Source organism: Tachypleus tridentatus, chromosome 11 (assembly GCF_004210375.1).
Source record: "Tachypleus tridentatus isolate NWPU-2018 chromosome 11, ASM421037v1, whole genome shotgun sequence".
Taxonomy (NCBI): domain Eukaryota; kingdom Metazoa; phylum Arthropoda; class Merostomata; order Xiphosura; family Limulidae; genus Tachypleus; species Tachypleus tridentatus.
In genome coordinates, this window is record NC_134835.1 from 95,448,076 (window position 1) to 95,471,034 (window position 22,959).

The window sequence follows — 22,959 nt, forward strand, 5'->3', positions numbered from 1 at the left end:
ACCTTCGGCGTCACTATGAAACAAAACATCTATCAACATATTTGAAATTTTCAGGAAAGTTCCGTTCTGAGAAATTTGAATCTATGAAACGTGTTTTTGAATCTCAAAAGTTCACGAGAAAGTTTGCTGAAAATGAATCTGTCACTCCTACAAGTTACAAAATAGTGCATAGGATGGCAGAACGAGGAAATCCTTTTACTAACGGCAACTTCATCAAAGAGTGTATGATGGAAGCAGCAAATGAGCTGTGTCCTGAAAAAACCAGTTTCTTTGAAAGTATCAGACTTTCAGCAACTTCAGTACAGGAGAGCAGAAGAACTTGGAGAGAACATCGCATTACAGATATGCCAAAAAGCTAGGAACTTCCTATGGTATTCTCTGGCACTGGATGAGTCTACTGATCTCTCGAGTACGTCACAACTACTCGTGGAGTTAATTTGGACTTTCAGATCAAGGAAGAGTTGGCATCAGTTAACAGCATGCACGGAAGAACAACTGGAGAAGACATTTTCATGGAAGTGCATAAAACTTTGCAAGACTATAACCTTCAGTGGAATCAGCCTAGAGGTGTAACAGTTGATGAAGGAAAAAACATGGCTGGAGTAAAGAAGGGTCTGGTGGGGCTGATCAGGAAACAGTTGGAAGATCTTCAACTCCCAAGCGTTCTGTGGAAAAGACTTAGATATTTCTTGCGTTCTGAAACCAGTCATTTCTGCAGTGAACTTTATTCGGGGTCATGCACTTAATCATCGCCAGTTCAAGGCGTTTCTTAAAGAAACTGATTCGGATTTCTGTGACTTGCCTTATCACACAGCGGTGTTTTGGCTCAGCTGCGGTAAAGTCTTGTCTCATTTTTATAAGTTGAGAAGAGAAATAGATATATTTCTTATCGAGAAATATAGAGCCGATCCACTTCTGTCGGATCCCCCCGCTAGTACAGCGGTATGTCTCCGGATTTACAACGCTAAAATCAGGGATTCGATTCCCCTCGGTGGGCTGAGCAGATAGCCCAATGTGGGTTTGCTATAAGAAAAATACACAAATACACGGATCCAACCTGGTTGTCAAAGTTGTCATTTTTGGTTGACATCACATCCCACATGAATGAATTGAAATTGAAACTTCAGGGGAATAATAACCTTGTCTGTGATCTCTATAGAATCATTAAAGGATTTCGGAGAAAGCTGTCATTGTTTGAAGCACATTTGGAAGGAGGAAACCTCTCTCATTTTCAGTGTTTCAATAAGTTTCATGTTGGAATCACAGAAGATGTCAACCTGGAGTTTCAGTAAAAGATTATTGTTGATTTAAATAAGCATTTTTAGAGATATTTTCGGATCTCGACAGAATCGAAAGTGACATTCTCCTTTTTCAGAATCCTTTTGATTGTGTCATTGATGACGTGCCAGTGGAACTTCAGCTGGAGGTCATCGATTTGCAAGGAAATGACTTGTTGAAAGCAAAACACAGAGAGGGACAACTTATTGAATTTTACAGCTGCATACCTGAAGATGATTTTCCAAAGCTGAAGCAGTTTGCATCTGGTATGGCATCAGTGTTCGGAACAACTTATGTCTGTGAACAAGCATTTTCAAAAATGAAGTATGTGAAGTCGGTACATCGATCAAGGTTGACTGATGAACATTTGAAAGCAATTCTAATGATTGAATGCAGTAATTCAAAACTGAGCATTGAAGATGTTTTGAAAGCCAAACGCCAATTTCATAAATCTCACTAACTTTTTTGCGGCTTAGTGAAATTCAAATATGTACTCACTATGTGCGATGTGACAATTGTTTTCGCTAATGTCACCTTTGATAACCTTTCGGTAAATAAAAATGTTGGTTGTATTTCTCTTTGTTTTTTTATTATATGTGTGTACTGCATGCTACTCCCACATGGCTAATGTGGCATCTTAAATTTAGTGTTAAGTCTTTTACAGAGAACTTTCGTTCTAGCTTATGAGTGTTGAACATAATGATCATGCGGCCCGCGCTTCTCATTCCCCAAGTAATCTGGCCCCCTGTGAAAAAAGTTTGGTGACTCCTGCCCTTCACTGTTCACACCTGGAATAATCTACTAGCTAAGATAAGGTAGCTGCTCTTACCTGTGTAAAGACTTGAACAGAAACTGTGAAATGCCAACAATTATATATCCACACATAAGTATACATTTACTACTCTGCCATTTAAAGCTTAGTAAACTAACTACTAACAGTAATTACTCTGCTGTCTGTTGTTACCATAAGCATTTATATTCCTTACTACTCTCTGCTATTTCAGTAAACCTTTATAATCTTCTGCTAACAATAACTACTCTGCTATTTGGTTTTTCAGTAAAAATGTATATTACCTACTGCTACCAATGACTTTTATGCTGTCCGGTTACATAAAAATTGTATATTCCGTATTGCTAACAGTAACTGCAGTGTTGTCTTATACTAATAATAAAGTCGTGTATTTCATATTGCCCACAGTAATTCTTTTGCTGTCTGCATCTAATAGAAACTGTACCAGTTTGAGACAGCTCAGTTTCAGCTTCAGCACCTGAAATAGTGATGTGATATAATTATCCTTATATCTATCACCCACCAAAAAAATGTTTATTTTGAGAAACAAAAGGTTATCCATGAAGGTAATAGCACTGAACTTTTATATAGTTTAAAACTATCTACATTTAACAAAATCTTAAGGTCTTAGTACACACAAATATATCTAGCAGTGGGGTAAAGGAATTACGAAAAAACTTGTATTGTGACATTTTACATCTGTGTAGAATTAAAGCTATATAGTAAAGCTGTATAACCTGTCTGAACGAAAACTTTTGTGTTATTTACGGGCAACGCCGTTCTTTTGTTATATATTGGTTTGGACGAGAACAATAATGCATAATAATTGTAAACTATGTATCAGCAACTAGAGCGTCTAGGTTATACATAAGTAGGTGGTACAAAGAATCATTGTGATGGCACTTGGTAATTCAAAGCAGGGTTTATGAACGGTGGTTGTATTCACCAACGCTTATGATGAATTTTATATCACCCCCATTTCTTTTTAACTCGAGATTCCAGCACGAGCATATGCTCATAACTTGAACAAATGCAGTGTCTGGTTAATTCTCAGACTACTAAGCGGCAGTAGGTTTAATGACTCACATTTGGATCATTCCTCGCATGAGGATTACAAACAGGCGTCTAATGAGATTAAATCAATAGAAATTTTCCCGTCATGGATCATTGTATACTACTGAACCTGGAACACACGTTTCTAACATAGATTTCCTATTATCATCTCTCCCTTTCTGCAGTTATCAGTCTCTCTCTTTAACGTTTTATTTTGTATTTCACGTTTTGGTTTGATATTATGCAAAGCTACTGGTGTTTAAACATGATACGTGCCTAATACGTTTTACAATCAAAACATTAAAACTGTTCTCTGACTACTGTTATCATCTACATAAAGGTGTTTCCCGTTTATGTAAGTCATAAACCTCCTCACATACATCAGATAACATAGATGTGCATTTAGTGAGACAACAGAAAACAATGATTTACACAGGAGAAACTAATGAGCGGGATATAGGTATCATTGTATGTGTAATGTGATTGGACACCAGGACTTTGGTCATCATAAAAACTGAGACACTTGTTAACGTACTCTTGTTTAAGTGAGTGGTATCATTTTGTCACATAATTCTAGGTTCGTGACATTTTTGTCTAAATACCACAGAAAAATTAATTCTATCTATGATGACATGATCATAAGACAATTACGACGTAGCTGTCTTCCAATTGAGAAGCAATGAAATAAGACGTTTAAGATCACCATGAGAACTTGAATAACCCTTGCATGATTTACCTTAAAACTACTCAACAAATTAGTGAACGTTTAAAAAAGAGCATCAGTAACATGAGTAAACAACAAGTAAAAACAAGATTTCATTTTAAAGCAGGAAGTAAGTATCCTATGACTACTAAATTACGGACACTTTAAAATACGATATATACAAATTTTTGTATCCAGCTGTTTTAAAACTTCTATCGTTCTATATCATTTAAACTAGATTTTTCTTTATTAGTTATAAATTAGTAATTTTTCCTTCTAAATACTTTTCTGTTTTTTTTAGAAACGTAAGTGACTGAGCTGTACTCGGCTATTGAAAGAGCAAGACTTGTTGAGACAAGTGTTTATTTCATCAGATGATTACTCCAGAACATTAGATGTCATATTACCGTCTAAATTACAAAAGTTTGTGTCCACTTTAGAGTGGGAATGGAAAATATTTATAACATTCCACGTCTTGTCTCTTGCTACGGTCGCACAGCGGCATGTCTGCGGACTTACATGCCCCAAACCGGGTTTCGATGCCCTTGGTGGGCAGAGCACAGATAGCCCTTTGTGTAGCTTTGTGCTTAATTACAAACAACAACTCTTACTACAACCCTTCACCCTACAAGTATTTCCAACACTGCAAATACAGAAATACTATAATTTATTCCTATAGAACACACTAAGTAAACAAGTTTTTAGTATTAATGACACAGACAATTCGATTTTTCAGACTTATGGGATTGACTGTCAATGAATGTTGACAACATAACTCCAGAGTTTTTCAGAAATATTAATTACATATAAAATATGATACAAGATCTTCAATAAGTGACTGATCATAGAAGTAATAACAAGTCTTAATCTTTTTTAACATCTGATGTCAAATACATTATAAACACTATAAACACTATACATCAAACAGCAGAAACAAGAGCAGTATTTATTGAGAAAACTTTCTACAAATTATCCAAAACTAACTACAGACCTAACCATTCATCCTATAAGTTGCATCAAAATAATAATTACATAGATGTGTATGTTGATTAATTTTTTGAGCGGCAAATTGCGTACCCTTGGTGAAAATCCAATTTTATTCCTGACTTGTTACTTTAGCAAACAACATCCAGTATTTTATGTAAATGAATTAATTAAAAAAAGATTGAGATATTATATAAATTTTATTCTAGTTCGATTTATTGGGTAGATTTCAATAGCAAAATCTTCATTTTATATAGAAACTTAAACGTGGAGAAGAGCAAAAATTGTAATCAGCTGTTGCTTATAAGTTACCTAACGAATAATTCTGCTACTGGACGGAAGGTTTAGTCGACACTGGATATAGTAGATATAGCGTGGTTAACATATAGTTATACAATCTGGCAATGTAGTCTATCTTTCATGCATCATATATTTCTGTTAATGTTTCATTTCTTTTAATGCGTTGCAGCATCAGAAAAGAAGTAAAAAAAATTACAAGTCTAAATCGATTTCATTTCCAGTGTTCCTAAAAGAACATCAAGTATGCCCATCTTGTATAATAAATACGTTTTTTTTAAACCTTCTCTTAATCATGTGGTTATAAATGTTATTCTTTGTGTCGGTAATATCATGCTACATACACATGACATAACAATCGAGTGGTTAGGGCGCTCGACTCGTGATCCGAGGGTCGCGGGTTCGAATCCCTGTTACAAAAAACATGCTCACCCTTTCAGCAGTGGGGCATTATATTGTTAAGGTCAATCCCACTATTCGTTGGTAAAAGAGTAGCCCAAGAGTTGGCGGTGGGTGGTGATGACTAGCTTGTCTTCCCTCTAGCTTTACACTGCACAATTAGAGACGGCTAGCGCAGATAGCATTCATGTCGTTTTGCGCAAAATTAAAAAAAAAATCATCCTGTAGAGAATAGAGAGTTTAAAATATCTTCAGTGTTATGTAGGATTTAGCATTTTACTTATCACACTAAGCCTCTTCACAAAATTAAATTATGTATTAAATAACGAAGAAACGCAGCTAGTAGTTAGCTATCTCGTTTGTATTATATCGCGCGGGAAATAATTGTTGTAACATGCATATGTTATTATTATCAGACTAAATAGTGTTTCACTTTATCATAGAAATATTTCACTATACTGACTGAAATTAAAACAAAAAACAAACGTTTTGATATTCAGAAATGCAGGCTCAGAAACTGTCTAAAAACCAAAATTCTACTAAAGTGTAAAATAGAAAGTTTTGATCGAAATGCTTCTAGAAGGTGAACGCAATATATTAGCAGGCACTTAACTTATTAAAAGAAATAACTTAACAAAATATCTTTTCATTTAGTTTTAAAAAGAGATGACGCTTGGCCTGGGTTTAAGCCAGTATCCTTTCACGTATACAAAATGTAAAAAACTTAAATACGTTGTTTTGGCATTACTTATAACAATCGAGCTGATGAAAGCTCAATACAAATACCGGTATATTTCGACATTGTTGTATTTTTTACTACAAAATAAACAAAATGACATTTTTCATGTGACTGGTTTTAATGTTGAATAAAAGATGCTCACTTACAAGTTAGTCAAGGTGAATTTATATATTTCTTTCCCTCCACTTTTTTTTTTTTTCAGAAATACATTTATTTCAGGTTGCTTTGAAAATATGCTACAGATTTACAGCCGCTAATTTTTACGTCTTTTAACTGAATGTGATCATAAATACAGCTTAGTTAGATATGTGATAATACACACTATTGTCCTGTCTTGTGTACGCTTTCATGTCACAAGGATAATTACGGTAAACAAGAACTATGCGATCATTTTAATAGATTAGAAATAGAGCAACAAATTTGAAATGCTGAAATTGAAACAAAAGTTCAAGCTTTTCCTGAACTTTTGCTCTATTTGATTCTATTAAGATAGCAAAAGTAGTTTTTTAATATTCAGTTTAATACTTTATCGACTAAGAATTCTTAGAAACTCTTGGGCACGTTTAAATTTTATTTTATTTATGTAAAAGTAATCTGTAAATGTACATGCAAAGTAAGAGTTGTTTTGATCGGTATTAATTTTACTGGAAAAAGTAGTAGAACTCTACATTTTTTAAATACTGATGACAGCTGAATATTAAAAGGACTATAGAAGCAGAAAAATAGTTTAAAAATCTGTTTGAGAGAAATAAAACGGTGTTAGAAATATACGTAGTACCAAATTGTAAACAGGGCTCGATAAAATATAGTTTCATCTTTAAACTTCATTAAATTAATCCATTGTTAATAACAATTTTATTAATTGAAAAATAACGAAATTTTTGTCTTCTTCCTATAAATTGTTACTTTCGTGTCATGTGAAAAAAAGTAAATTTCAAGTAAATTTTTAATCTTTCATTCAGTTTTTATGACTTCATACTAAATAAACAAAATTATGAAATAAAGTACTTCTGTTATATCCCTTACAAAAAATCTAATTGAAAGTTTCAATCACGTCTAAGTTTTCTAAAACCAAATATTTAATTTTGTTTATGTAGAAAACCATACGGTTGGGCTGGCACGATTATAATGAAAGAACATTACAAATGAAACAGTTTTTGACACAAAGTATAAACAAACCAACTTGGTGATTACCTTTATTATTATTATTATTATTATTATTATTATTATTATTATTATTATTATTATAAGTACGTATGGTGTGAGCGAGTTCAGTAAATATTACTACCAGTGTGTCTTTTTCTGAACGCTCTGTATATTCATATACTATATTTAAGTATGTGGCAAAGACATATAATGTTATTAATTTTTATTACTATAGTGTCAATATTATGCGTGCATTAAGCATACTAAATAAGCATTTTGTCTTATAAAACACTAACATTATGTCTATACATCTTAAAAATTATGTGCGATACAAAGATTTGTTTGTCATTTATCATAAAGTTACACAACGGGCTAGCTGTGCTCTGCCCACCATGGGTATCGAAACATGGTTTCTAGCAGTACAAGTCAGCAGACATGCCGCTGTGCCACTGGGGGCGTGGGGGGCGTGATACAAAGAAACCAAATACATTTTATTAAAGTGCTATTTTAACTCATTAATTTTTGAATTTTTCTTTTCCAGGGAGACAAAATAATTGTTAACCAGTGATATTGAATTGTATGCCTAAAAGAAGGTGATATGAAAATTTAGATATCAAACAGCTGTTTACTTTCAAAGCTTGAAAAAATAAATAATAATAATGCTTGTATATGAATAAAGTTCACCAGTTAAAACTTTCATTTTAAGACAGTGACTATTTTTAGGTATTATCTGAGGGAATATTTAGACCATGAAAGGTTTAGTATATAACGTATAATTATACAATCACTTTGCTTACAGGCAAGTTAAAAAGACAGCAAGTGGTTCTTTTGGTGCATAACATATCGTAAAGTTACTGAGGCTTTCAAATTTGGAAGTTTATTTAGTATTCACTGAACCAAAAAGTTAGTAGTGCGATCACATTGTAGTTTAGAAGTGCATCACTAATTTCTGCAAAGTGTACGATAAATATAATTTTTGCTAAAATGGCAATCTTAAAAAGGCATATGTTAAATCACCCGTGTTAACTGTTGTGAGAATTGCGAAAAGACTTAATGAAGCTCGTAAGATTTTATTGATATTAGGAGCGTTTGTGCAAGAAGCTCACGAAATTACGTACAACCTACAGGATGTTTATCTGTATTTGAAGTTACCTTTATGAAATAAGCCAGATTATCCCACAGGTTAAGATCATAACGAAAGCAAGAAACCATAAACAGGGACATCTACAACCATCGTGATTTCATAGAAGACACGTTTATGTTAAGGGATATCGTATATCCAGGAAGAACTTAAAATCGCCAAAAGACAGGACTTTTTTTAAAATAAAAGTACTTATACAGTTGAGGTGTAACTGCCACAAACTAAAACCGGGTAATGTTTAAATCAAAGTTAAAACTAATATATCAATTTGTAGTAGTGACGAAAGATACTAAATCTTATAAATACAATGTTTTAGAACATTAGCCAATATGACTTACACCAAAATAGTTTCAAAAAAAGAACAAGTAACATTATAAAATATAAGTGTGTTGTGCACAAAAGTCTACAATGTGTTTTGTTGAATTTGTTTGTACTCACTGTCACGTAACGCTCAGGCTTCTCTGTATTATTAAACCATTAAATAATGTTAGTGGTATTCAGTTTAGGAACGCAAATAATAAATTTGAAGATGCAATAAACATTATTTCAAAATCGTGTGTAAAGTAAGATGGGTACTTCTAAATTAAAAACTGTTCACCTGGCACGTAAATGTTTTATGTCATGCATTTGAAGGTCAATTACATTTTTTTTCTTATAACCTCAAATATTACATTGAAAAGCCTCCGAGAATAAAACAACGTTACAATACATAAATATCTAAAATAAGTATGTATGAATAAACACGAATTGAAAGAAATTTATAACATTTACTGATCACGTTGTAATGAAAGGTTTTAGCCGTTGCATAGCTTTTAACGTATTTTGTCAATATCAATTAAGAACTCACTAAGAATGTTTAGTACTCCAAATTACTTCCCGTAACCTAGTGCACACTACTTTTGAAAAATTGCCATAATGATCATATTTCAATGCAACAAAATACGTTTTGGAATTAAATTACACAACGTATAACAAAGCACGTTTTAATCTCAAGTTACAGAGCAAGATAAAAATATTTTGGCATAGTGGTGGCTAAGTCACTTAAGCCATCGAAAAAATGCTCTTTTGTTAGTAATAAAACTATTATGAGATGTAAAATAGATATATTTTATAAATGTAGAGCTACAGAAAGCTGAAATAACCCATGTAAGTGAACTTTGTAATCTTATCACAGTATGATGTCTTAGTAAAACACCACCATAGGAGAAAAACAATATAAAACATGTTTTTCTAAAGTGAACATTTTCTGAATTAAACAATTAGGACAATTCAGTTACCTATTAACAATTCTTTAGTTACAAAGTTAAATCACACTATTGTCTAGAACAATTCATTCAAAAAATATATAGTTAACCGCATAGACAACAAATATATCAAAATTAAAGAACAGGTTAACCAATAGCTAAGTGTTATGTTTTTCTATGTTTCATTTGAAGAGAATGACGAAGAGCGCTGACGCTACCCTCTCAGAGAAATTCATTCAGTAATTACTCCAGTCTTAAAATAACGTTTGTAATTTAAAACTTTCCATTTATTTCTACTTAACAATGTTACTCTAATTTTTAAAGGGGATCTTGAGAGTTGTCCTGAGTATTATAGGCAAGTTAGGCTTAGTTTGGTAGAGAGAAAAATTCCATTGAGCCTGAAAAAATGAAATACTTATGCAAAATAATTTAGTGAAATATATTACAAGTTGAACCCAACATAGATTCAAGAAAAGAAAATTTGCCTTACGAATTTTTCCGAGAATGTTATTTGTTATTTATACGTGGATTTTTTGTATTTAAATTTGCAAAATGCTTTTGATAAGGTGCTACATAAGAGTTTAGCTAAAATCACATCAATGGAAACTGAGAAAAAAATATAGTTAATTTTATTGTAGAGTAGTTGGATGGAAGAAATAAAATGTGTTATTAATAGAGTCTAGTAAAACGGAACCCTTGTTACTGACGAAGTGTCTTAGAGATTAATTCTTTGGCTTTTGTTTTCTTGTTTATGTTAATGATATTGATAACAGAATAATTAGTAAATTACTAAAGTATTTTTTAATATTTCTAGTTGTTTTAAGATGTTAAATTATTACTAAATGATTCAGATCAATTGGTAAATTGAACAAATATTTGGCAAATGACCTTCAATAAGTAGCAAGCGTAAATACGCATTAAATATATATAAATTTGTTTGTTTGTTTTTAATTTCGCGCAAAGATACAGGAGGGCTATATGCACAAACCCCTTCATTAGCAAGAGGAAAACATTTTAGTACAGTAGTGGCTAAGTCACGTCAGCAATCGAAAACATACTCTTTTTTTAGTAATAAAGCTATTACAAGTTTTGGGTACAACTCTCTCTATATATATATATATATATATTGACTAAACGTTAAAAAAGAGAATTACCTTCCAACACAAATTATTGGTTAGGCTTCACATGGAATACTGTGTATAGTTTTGATCTCCTTATCTAAGAAATGGTTTTGATTAATTGGAAAGGATTCAAAGAAGTGCTGATAAGATAATTCGAGAGATGGAAGAGTTATAAGAGCTTTTAATCTAGTTTCTGTTGAGAAAAGAATAATCTTATTGAAGTTTGCAAGATATCCAGGAGACTGACAGAATGGAGACCTCAGATTTCTTTGTGCTAAATCAGAACATAATAGGGCATGAGAACACTAGTTTGAAATCTGAAAAAAAGCTACAACAAAGAACTATGCTCCACTGAGGATGTTATTTTTCTAACAAAGTGATTATCTTTTAGAAGGAGTTGCCATCAACAGTACTGGAAACTGGCACTCTACAGGAACTTACAAGGAGGAATCTATAATTGTTTCTGATAAATTAAACGTGAATTTCATTTTTTTCTCAAGGATGGGTGTAAAAGGGCAGTCGTGAAGGATTGCATGGTTCCTTGTTGTCCATGAAATTAGCATTACGTATGGAATCCTGTGTACAAAAAGTAAAGAGTTTCGATGACTGAAATTCCATACGCCAACTTTAATTACAACATAACACTGCAGACCAATACCTCAAAATGTTTTTGACCATAATTTGATTTCAAATCGATCTTTGTTAGTTTGCATATCAGCACCGTAACCGTACAGAAAATATAGTTTATTCCTGATGTTATCCTGAAACAAAGGAAGATGTTAGTAAATGTTTCTAGATCATGACCATCACATGAGACTAAACAAACAATTAGGTAACAATAATTTCAGTTTCAATCATTGATACTTGAGAATCGTATAACGTTTATCAAAATATTTACTGTTTATAGAGGAGTATTTTATTTTCTGAGTGATTACTGCAAAAGTAAAATTATTTCAAAGTTCTGTTAGACTGACTCATGCACAGGTTAATCTCGAGACTTAAGTAAAATATTTCATAAATACAATGTTCTCAGCAATGCTTTTGAGATGGACAATGACGTAAAAATAAACCTCACCTACAACATTCACAGTAATGTTTCTCAGATTAGCATTGGCTTTTATGTGTTTCTGTGGTAATTTTTATGTCAATTACAACATGACTGCTAAAAATCAAACATACCTACTCTAGTTCAGTAAGGACGTTGAATACTGAACTCAATCGTTATATTAACAAGATTATTCTGGACATAGTTGCGTATAAGATCCTTAAATAGATATATTCATAAATGTAGAGCTGCAGAAAACTGAAATAACTCACGTAAGTGAACTTCGTAAATGTTATCACAGTGTCATGCCTTAGTAAATTACCACCACAGGAGAAAACAACATAACAAAAATGTTTTTATAATGTGAAAATATATTGAATTTAACAATTTGTGAGTGTAAACTTTAATGTCAACATTAAACTATACATAAAATGCGTCATTAGGCCTACTTTAGGTCCGTCATAATATAATATACGTTTATCTGTTTACCAAGTCTATGGATTTATTTCATCGTTTTACCGAAGTGAAGAGTGTAGTGTAGTGTAGTGTAGTGTGTGTGTGTGTGTGTGTGTGTGTGTGTGTGTGTGTGTGTGTGTGTGTGTGTGTGTGTGTGTGTGTAGGCGATCTGAGATTTGTCGTAACTAAGTTTGTATACACACAGTGTATGTTCTACGTAATATGATAACCAGAAACCATGGCATTATTGAACGTTTCTTTAGTATCATTGCCTCAAAAACATTGATGTGCCTAAACGCATTTGTTCAATAGAGAACTAAACCTTAAAAGTAGTCGTCTTCGAGTGCTACCTGTAATCGTGTTTAAATCATTCGTGATGACTAGATGCCCACTTGAAGTAAAAATGTATCTCAAGACGGCTCGTATGGGTATTAAAACTTTTATTAAAATAGAGAACAATGTTTCGACCCTGTTAGGTCATCTTCAGGTTAACTCTTTGTTAACCTGAAGATGACTTAAAAAGGTCGAAACATTATTCTTTACTTTAGTTTAATAAAAATTTTAATACCTTCTTAGGTTATCTTCAGGTTAACTCTAGCAACAGTAGCATTAACGGTCGTAACCCGCCAAGCTGCACCTAACCCCCAAGTTACAGTACCTAGTGAAGATGATTGTTTGACAGTGAGATAACAACTACAAGGATCTTGATAGTAACTGAACTGATCATTTTTCACAACTAAGGCCTCAGAATCTTCCGGAGTGAGCGCTAATTTTTAAATGCACGTGAAGTTAGATATAGCGTTTACCTATTTTAACGAAAAATCGGTACCCTTGCGAGCTTTAAGCTACCCATACGTTCTGCTTTACACTTACATTGTGTCATTGATATAAAGGTAATAAGTAACGTCCATAATAATGTGGAATACAAAAAAAGCAATATGATATCTCTGCTGTGTACAAAAAAAAAAAAAAAACAGAATTCGCACACTTCTTTAAACGTTACAGTTGGAAAACCCTTTAATATTTCCATTTGGTGTGTGGGTACATATAAACACTGTTTCAGTAATTTACTCTGTCGTAAAAGGTCAATAGGTAAAGACCAATTCATTTATTGGCATAAGAAGTGTACTGAAGGGAACCTGAACCAGTTATATCTATTTTATTCAGATTATAAAACAAAAGTGTATAAACAGAAAACGAAAGAACAGTAAAAGTTAAAGAAAACCCGTGTAGCATATAGATTAACTAAGACTTAGTACCTTATGGCTCAATATGGTTGATGAAGTTTCTGTTATTACTTACTAGCAGATTTTTTGCTTACCTGTGTGTGTTCGTTTATGGATCTTAAGATTTTCACTTCTAGCAAAAACTTTTCCACATCCAGGGAAGGGGCAGGGGAACGGCTTCTCTCCAGTGTGGACCCGTATGTGATTAACCAGCTTGTACTTGGCCTTGAACGGCCGTCCGCTACGGGAACAGTTTTGCCAGTAACATGCGTGATTCGAGCATTCAGGGCCACCGACATGTTCTACGGTGATGTGAGTCACTATCTCGTGCATACAAGTAAAGATTTTGTTACACGGTTTTTTCGGACATGGTTGTTCCTGGTTCACCCAGACACACGTCATTTCTTGTTTAACTGGCTGTCGCATGTATCTGAAGAAGGCTCCCGGACCGTGAGGACCCATGTTCATAGCACCATAGGTTCCAGCCAAGCGGTCAGTTCTTGAGCCGGTCATTTGGTTAAAAGTATCCGGACGCCCGTACATGTCACTTCCAGGCAAGGAAAACCTAACTTGACCATTTATATGTCCAGTGTGGTGAGCCGCAGAATACTCCAAACCAGGAAAAAGCACGTGCGTGGAGGAAGGGTCAACCGTTTGGTGATGAGCCCCGTGCAGCGTCGCAGAAGAGGGCACAAACATCCCATGGTGCGCAGGGCTGTTACTACTTAAGTTATCGTGGGTTGCTAAGCTGCTAGCTAAAGTTGGCATATGCTCTCTGCGGAGCAAAAAGTCTCGTGCAGCGTAACCGCTAACATGTCCATAATGGTGGTGAATATTGGAGTGAGGACCAGGATAACCGTTGGCCTGAGCTGCAAATTGGTGGTTTCCTTGTACGTGGACTCCTGCCGACTCAACAGCCATGGCATGTGGTGGGCTTAGTTTGAGGGTGCCAATGTGGGCCGTGTCCATGAAAGGGTTCAACATGTCCGATCTGCAGAGGCGTTCTACTACTTTCGGGTTCAAGGCAAAAACGGTAGCCACATCATTGAATCACTGTGTGTGAGAAAGAACGTGTGGGCTAACTAGATTTACGCTTTACTGTACGAAACGCTTGATTTCGCATTGCAGATCTACGTTTCATAATTGTACTACTTAAAGTCTAGTCACCATGTGCGTAGTTTACCAGCGTTCACAAAAAATGAGAAGCGCTACAAGCCCTAGTGATTCGCTTACACTCAAACTGTGAGTAGGATCTGTACGGAGAGCGACAACAGGGAGATTAATATCCAAAACGTTCATTGGATAAATTCAGAGTTTAGGGCGGGATCAAAACGACGTAACAAATCAATAGTCTAGCTTTAAATTATCCTTGGATGTCTAAGTAGGTGTGGTTTAAAATAACTGATTGTCAATTGCTATAAAAGATCATGGCTGTGAGTGAAGGAATGTGAAAATCAATCCATTTAATGTATCTGGATAACACTTAATTCGTATATCTTTCGTAAACGTTCTTGTTATTCTAAAGGTTTTCTACACTGATTTATTCTACTATTGAATAAAAATATCTAAGTAACTTGTCTATATACGTACAATCTCTTCATACAACTAAACATTTTCGCTTTTAATTCTGATTTTAAGAATTTCAAAGAAAGTAAGAGTTTCATTTTTTTGACATTGTTACTTTCAACAAAAATATATATGCATCTGAAACGTTATGTCAACTTATATAGGATGCGTTTTATTTCCTCATATGTATTTGCATCCCGAGACTGAAATTTCTTGCAAGAAAAGAAAACAAAGAGCTTATCTTATTTGACAGATTTTACTGTGTTAATAAAACACATTTCCGAAGTTATTCATACTATTAAGGTTTAATCCTTAAAACCCCTGAAGTTAAACTTGTTCAAGTGACTCCGGAAACAACCTGTATTTTATTCACGCTTTTGTTGCGTATCAAATATCGTTCTGAATGAATATGCTCATTCTAAATACGATATGGTAGATTTTTTATGTCTCAGAAACATGTTCAGTAATAAATGTTGTTGATATTTAATACAAAAATTCGTCACATTCGAAATCATATTTCTAATGAAAGCTTCGTTAAATGTGTTTCGTCTGTGTAAAAACATACAATATTGTCAACATGAGGTTTTGACGAAATTCGTTACCTGCTAGCACTTTCAACATGTGCTTTAAATATTTCGTTCACAGTGGCGTTCACAGCTGAAAATTTTTGTCTGCAAAAACTGTGTAAGAACTACGAAAAAAAAAAAAATCTTACAAGGTATAGAGCTTCTCATAAACACAAATAAACATTTTATTTTATTCTAAACGACACATGCAAGTTCTCCCAAAAATGACAAAGGGAAAATATCTATCATTTTTCCACTTGTTTTTTGTTGGTTTTTTTTTTGCTCAACCTGTTGGCAATAAAAAAATAAAACATTGCTTTGAAATAAAAAATAGAAGAAAAGTCCTCAATTTCGGCTTGAAGTAAGGGTAGATCATTAGTAGACCAACTGGTTTAAAGTTTCCTTAAATAAAAAAAAAAATCCCCGTTACGTAAAATAAATAAGAAACTGAGACGATGTCACAAAAACAAAACAATTGACATTTCTAATCCTTGTTGTTCGAGATCATATTTTATAGCCCTCCGCTGAAAATCTTAGGGTCGCGGGTTCGAATCCCCGTCCCACCAAACACGCTCGCCCTTTCAGCCGTGTGGGCGTTATGATGTGACAGTCGATACCACTATTCGTTGGTAAAGGAGTAGCCACTGCTAAATTAGAGACGGCTAGTTCAGATAGCCCTCGTGCAGCTTTGCGCAAAATTCAAAACTAAACAAATAATAAAACAAAATTTTACTGAACAAATGTATAGGTGTTTTGTAAAGAGTCGAGAATGGGTTGCGTGTTAGTATGTGGAACTACGTACAATGAGTGTAAGGCTACTTGTGTAAGAGTTAATTCCCTGAGTGTTACACTTAAAAAGGTATAGATTAACTGTTGATGTGTTATTATCTTTAACATTTTCATGAATTCCCATGGCAAAATGTCAATAGAATTCCCCATACAACTGAGCAGAAATTAGACCACCCCTTCTCGTTTTATAACGCTCATATAAGCATTTACTATAGTAACAAGGTGGTGAGAATATAATGTCCCATTCGTTGCGTACTTCTCAGCATTAGTTGTCTTTACGGTCTGGGTAACACTAACAGGAGTTCTAGGTTTCCACGCGTTATATCATATAAACTACATCGAGTTCCCTGAGAGACAGCTCTTTATGAGGGTAAACATCTTTGTCACAGTGGTAACTACCTCCCCTCTCGTCATATTGAGTGTTCTTCACTTCCCTCTCTGTCGCTATAGGTGCGTTCCGAACCTGGGGAAGACGGAAAAAGGAGGAGGGGGTTATGGTGGGATTATATAACCATTATAGTGATGAGATTAAAATAACAAAACGTAACGTGTTAAGTCAAGGAAAAACGTCAAAATAAAAAGTTGTTAAAGTGTAATTCTATTGATAAATGGACTTAAAAATTCGTATACACACCGTTTGATCCTATTAGTCAATCTTTAGACGTAATTACGGTGGTACATGGGTATGTTTTAGATGTTTGTAATTATTTACTTTTCTGTTTTCGTATATAGCATATATTTCTAAATTTGTGTATACGTTGGTTATTGAAAGAGCTGGGTGTGGCTAAATATACCATATTTCTGGATTATGAATCCCAAGGTTTGTGGTTTGGTGTTATTACCACTAGAAGGACTCCATTCTTTAAGGCTGTGGATGCACTAAGGGTAGCCCAAAGAATAGACAGTAGGTATTATTGACTAGCTGCCTTTCGTGTAATTTACCAGTTCAAAATGAGGGATTGCTATATTCGTTTGTATGTATTAAAAACAAAACAAAAACAAGCGTTTTGAACGTGGATCGTACTTACAGAAGCTTTCTAGTAATATGCTTAGGACGCTTGCATATATGCCACTTACTATTATATCCGTATTTCACTAAGCTCAAGAGATAGCCACTCTAAGACTGATTCAGTTACTGTGTAAAAGTTAGGCTAAGGGGCCATCACTATTGCTTTTAGAAACAATTTAGAAAAGCATATATTAAAAATTAAATTTTTCCATGCGTATTTTCTTAGAGTCAGCACATTCGAGGTTATGAAATAAACACAATATATTTTTTATACTGACGCTCATTTTAGATGTTAGAACAACACGAAGTCAGTTATAAATAGCTATTCAGACGTTGTAAATATATAAACGTCTTTTACATCTAACTAGAAAGGAAATATAAAAGCGCATGACTTTTCTCTTTTGCTAAGTACTAGTAGTTATTCTGCGTTAAAATACGTTACTTATTAAATAATAGAACCTGCTGTTACATTACATATCTGCAGACAGTAAAATGTGTGATTATATTATAATAAAATATAAAATTTAAAATACATTACTTAGTACAAACTCCATAAATTATAGAAATTTAGCTGTATTTGAGTATATATTTTGGAAGTGTAAGTAGGTTTTAATCTTTCTCAGGCTATACATTTACTTCCATGGCAAGTCTATTACCTATTATAGGACTACATGAGAGTAAGACTGCTAAGTTATCACCAGTTATGAGCCTACATCTAATATATTAATGTTAATCTGTTATTCGTTATATTAACACCATTTTATATTTTATAATTTTATTTTTACGTCCAGGGTAAGGGGATTAATCTACAAGGTGTAGGCTACATGACATAATAGTGCTAATATATGACAAGTTATATAGTAAGGGGGCATTCAGAACAAGTGTTAAAAATTTACATATTATGATTCTAAATCTGAGACAACAGTGTTAATGTATCACAAGTTATTATATATGATACTTATGCATTCCGGACAAGGATATTAACGTATTATAAACTATAACTCTGTATTCGAGACAACTAATGGTGTTAATTGGTCACATGTTGTAGAGCAAAAATGTTACTGTATAGAATAATTTAGACATAGGACAAAATTTGTAATGCAAAATTTATATGCTGGGTTTTATTTTTCTCTTCTGTTATATTCATCTTAAGAATTATTATTCTATAAGGCCATTAGAATCACAGTAGTAATATACACACATTAACAAGAAGATCATGAGTACATTTAGTAAAAGCAAAGATTTTTTTGAATCGCCAACTTCTGCTCTAATTACCTATTATTCATACGGTAAAAATATTCAAGGAATCGTTTAAGCATTTTCAGATTTTGATAAACAATATTATAGCGTCGCGTTATTTCACAATTTTTCAAAATGTTCATCTTGTAATTTTTGTTTACTTTTTAATTCTAAAATCCCTCTGAGGAAGTTCTATGTGAGTATTGTACCTTTTCTGACAGTAATACCACTATGCACACCAAACGAAAAATAGTAAAATATGCGGTAAAAATTCGTGGGGAAAATATCATATTGGAAACAACATTCGAGACTAAAGAAAACATGAAACAGTCCTACTTTTGAGCAGAAAAGAAACAGCTACTAAAAAGGTACCGAAAAATTCAGTACTGTTTTGGCGAAGCAAGGTAATTTTAATAAAATATTAGCGAAATCAGCCACTATTCAGTACTAGAAGTGTCTAGTACTTCACATAAAAGTAGAAAAGTATTAGCGAAAAAAGATGTTTTATTACGAGTTTTTTGTTGTTTGTTTTATTAAATACCTATAATGTCCATAAATATTCACAGACAAATTAATACACATTTTTCCAAACATATACTTGTGATTATGTTTTACTACTCATAAAAAAGTTGGCGAGTGTAAGCATCAGTACTAGTATAACAATTACTAAGTAGCACTAGAACATCAGTAAGAAGTGGAAACAGATGTATGTCAAGTGGCCATACAATATACCATGAAGGTTGAACATCTCAACACCATATCATATTTGCAAATGAACTGTTTGCCTTGAACTCTTTTATTGACAGAAATTAGGGCACTTAAACAACGATAAATCACGAAACATGATTTATAATACCAATAATACGTTTCTGCAGATAGAAATTATGTTTTAGCTACCGATTTGTAGTTTGCTATTGATCAAGTAACTTGGAATAAAAGGTAGTTCACAAGAATGTATAAAGGGTGAAAATCTTCTAGCTGTAATTTGTAGACCCGGTAACAGTACTTTGCCATATCAAAACAAATTAATACTTTACAACACGCTCCCCGATAGTACAGCGGTACGTCTATGGATTTATAGCGCTAAAATCAGGGGTTCGATTCCTCTTAGTGAGCTTATTATGTATATTGACGAAATATACCACGATTTTACCCACGGAAGACTGGACAGTTGTGTGTAATATCACGTCAGTTTTGCATAAAACACAAAAACTACACTTCCAGAGTACACATCTTCACACCCACATCCTCACACCATAGACATTAATCCTTGTCTTATGTCTAAGGATTACAGTTGTTCAATGACTTTGCTTGCCGTTGCTGGTATTCTTGACGAATACATCAAACAGGCTATGGAGCTGTAGTAATCCTTAATCCAGACTTAAAGTATTCCATATCATTTGTATCAGATAATCGTCTCACTTCCTGCTTTTCGAACCTCAGGTACAGCGCAATGACAATTACTGACAGCTATTTATGTGCGAAGTGATTATTATGAGGCGTAAGTTGCTTTTCATGATCTTATCCACGTAGTCTTGCATGTAGCTTCGTATCATGCCACTGGGATCCAAGATACAATTAAATTAGTTACCTTTCACATGTTTATGGTCTCATTTCAACAACTCTGACTCTGTGCTGCCGTCAAAAAATCCAACCTACCAACATCAGTGAAACATGTGATACCGTCTCCGTGAAAAACATCCGCCTATATACCAACATCAGTGAAAGTTATGATATTGCTTCCGCCAGACACATCCAAAGCATATGTGTACATTTAGGACAGAAATAACAGCTATATTTTATTCAAAGTATATGTAGTAATAACAAAAAAAAAAAAAAAAAATCAGTCCAAGAAGAAAATATTATTTTTGTTAAAAAATTCGAAAGAATGGGAACCACTGTTGGCACACCACAAAACGTGTGTATATCCTATTTCTTTGTGTTTCGGACGCACTATTTTATGTTTAAAATAAATAAAAACTACTGACACTCTTGTTTCAATCGAATTAAATACTGCAAATTTCAATATAGTTAAGATAGAAAATGTAATAAAAGATATTTAGAATTACACAGCGAAAAACAACTACAAAGGTTTCCCTTTTACAATACACGAAACAGAACAAAATTCAAAGGTACAAATAAAGTGCTCAAAAAGTAGGTCTTTCAAAGTGTGAGACTCAGAATATTAAAATGTTTCTCTCAACTAAGAGTTTAAAATTCCGACAAGAAGATAAATGTCAGTGGAAAAACTTGAACATTAAATCGCTTCCCAACATCCCAAGAAGTAAATGTAGAAGTACAGATTATATCAGAGACACTGATGGAACTATTTGAAGATGGTTGAAAGAAAAATGACATGTAGAGAAAGTTTAAAACTAAAATCTGTTTTTTTTTTTCCCGTGTATGATAAACGTAATTATCATATCTGTCGTTTAATAACTAATTTCAAGAATATCCATAACGCGTTTTTTTTCGAGATTTAATATTTTGTAATGGTTCAACAATGAATATTTTAAACATTTACAGCTTGAGATAGTGACGTTTATAAACAAGCATATCTTGAGATACTGTCGTTTCCATAATTTACCTAATAGTTCTTTCAAATTGCATTGTTTAATTATAATTTCTTGGAATAAAATTTTACCTATCATCAACTCGTATTCTCAGTGGGAATAAAATATTTAGTAACAATGTATATGATAGAACAAAGCTAGATTATTGTTTTTGCTTATTTTGCGTTTGTCTTTGTTCAGTTAAGTTCTATTACAACTAATTTTTCGAGTTCTAGTCTTGCAAGTAAGGCTCTTAATGAAATAACGTTGTTTATTTAAAATAAATAAAAACCTCTAACCCAATAAGCTTTTGAAAGCGCTCTGGTTATAGGGTTTTTATTCATTTTATCAAGACTTCTTGAACCTACGTTGTTTATTTAACTCACTGATAAAATGAAGTTTGCTAAATAAATTAATATTGCTTATTTGCATTTCTCAGTTGATAACTACAATTGTTTTCGCTATTTCTTCATTAATTTGTTTTCCATTAAAAGCTCAGACATTCATTCTTCTAACGTGTTGCCACTAAACCTTTGATCAAGTATTCCTACTGTTCAGTACAGCCGTAATCGTACCTATTGGAAAATTCTGTAAAACAATATCACACGTTGAAAAGTTAGAAGGACGAATAAGATTGATCTTTTACTGATCCTAACAAGAACATAAAGTACAAATTAGCAGGAATTGTTTACTGACTTCAATGATGAAACAAAGAATGACTTCAGTTACTTAGACCAGAAAAAGACATTGAACATAAAAACTATTTTATCTTTGAATATTTATTTCTAAAAAAATAATTGTCTTTTCGAATCAACACTTTTATTTTCTAACGGTTGTGGAGCTGATATTTTTAAAAAACCAACAGACCAATAAGAAGACGGAGACTTTCTAATTAGGCCTCTGTTACATAAGTGACAAATCCTAATTTTATGTATGTGAAATATCAACAGAAACTCAATAGAGTGAAATACCTCAAAATACCTACTTTGTAACCCCAAATACTTCAATGTATTTGTCTTAAACCACAACTATTAAAAACAAAAAAATTAATGTCGCACTTTAGCTATTCTCACATGCGTCTGTCCGTCAGTTTATTCATGTATAGGGTTGCGAGAATAATAGTTTCGTGTAATTCTCTCATGGAAAGTAGGCACAACGGCTATCTTAACTTTTAATGAAGTTTTCATCAGTTATAATGAATGCAATGAAAAACAAAAGGTTTTAAAATAGACTGTTTTATTTGTAAATTTCATTTGAGATGAAATGGTAAATTGAGCAGTGAAATTTTACAAGTATTGAAGAAATGCACTTCTTGTGGCTGAGAACCGTTTTACTTATAAGGTTAATTAAAAATGACTCTAAGAAGGAGGAGCACGGACACAATATAACAACTGAGATTTTAAATAAATGCTGCATTTATCAAATATTTCATGTACACCTACATGGCAGTTCTTTTTGTTTCTAATGCCTTTTGTTCAGTGCGATTGAAAAAAGTTGAATCCTAATAATGTTTTTAAAGGAATTGGTCCTTTGAGACAAACTTTGAGATAATTAGCATTTTAAGAATTTTTCCAGTTTCTGATATTTTTTCTAGTCAGTCAATAGAAGTTGACAAC

General features: G+C 33.2%; 1 protein-coding gene across 7 annotated transcripts in view; it reads right to left on the minus strand.

Annotated features, from left to right (window-relative positions):
- Positions 1-22,959, minus strand: part of LOC143232826 (zinc finger protein ZIC 1-like) — a 101,023-nt gene that overhangs the window by 54,158 nt on the left and 23,906 nt on the right. For 6 of the 7 annotated variants that reach the window (XR_013017802.1, XR_013017799.1, XR_013017800.1 and 3 more), the window contains exon 1: positions 13,718-14,907. Coding sequence is in view for 1 of the 7 variants with exons in the window: in XM_076468742.1 (XP_076324857.1) it covers positions 13,718-14,606 (889 nt within the window). In the remaining 6 variants the exon portion in view is untranslated. Of the gene's footprint in view, positions 1-13,717; positions 14,908-22,959 lie in introns of those variants that run through there. The other variant, XR_013017801.1, reaches the window with a different exon arrangement.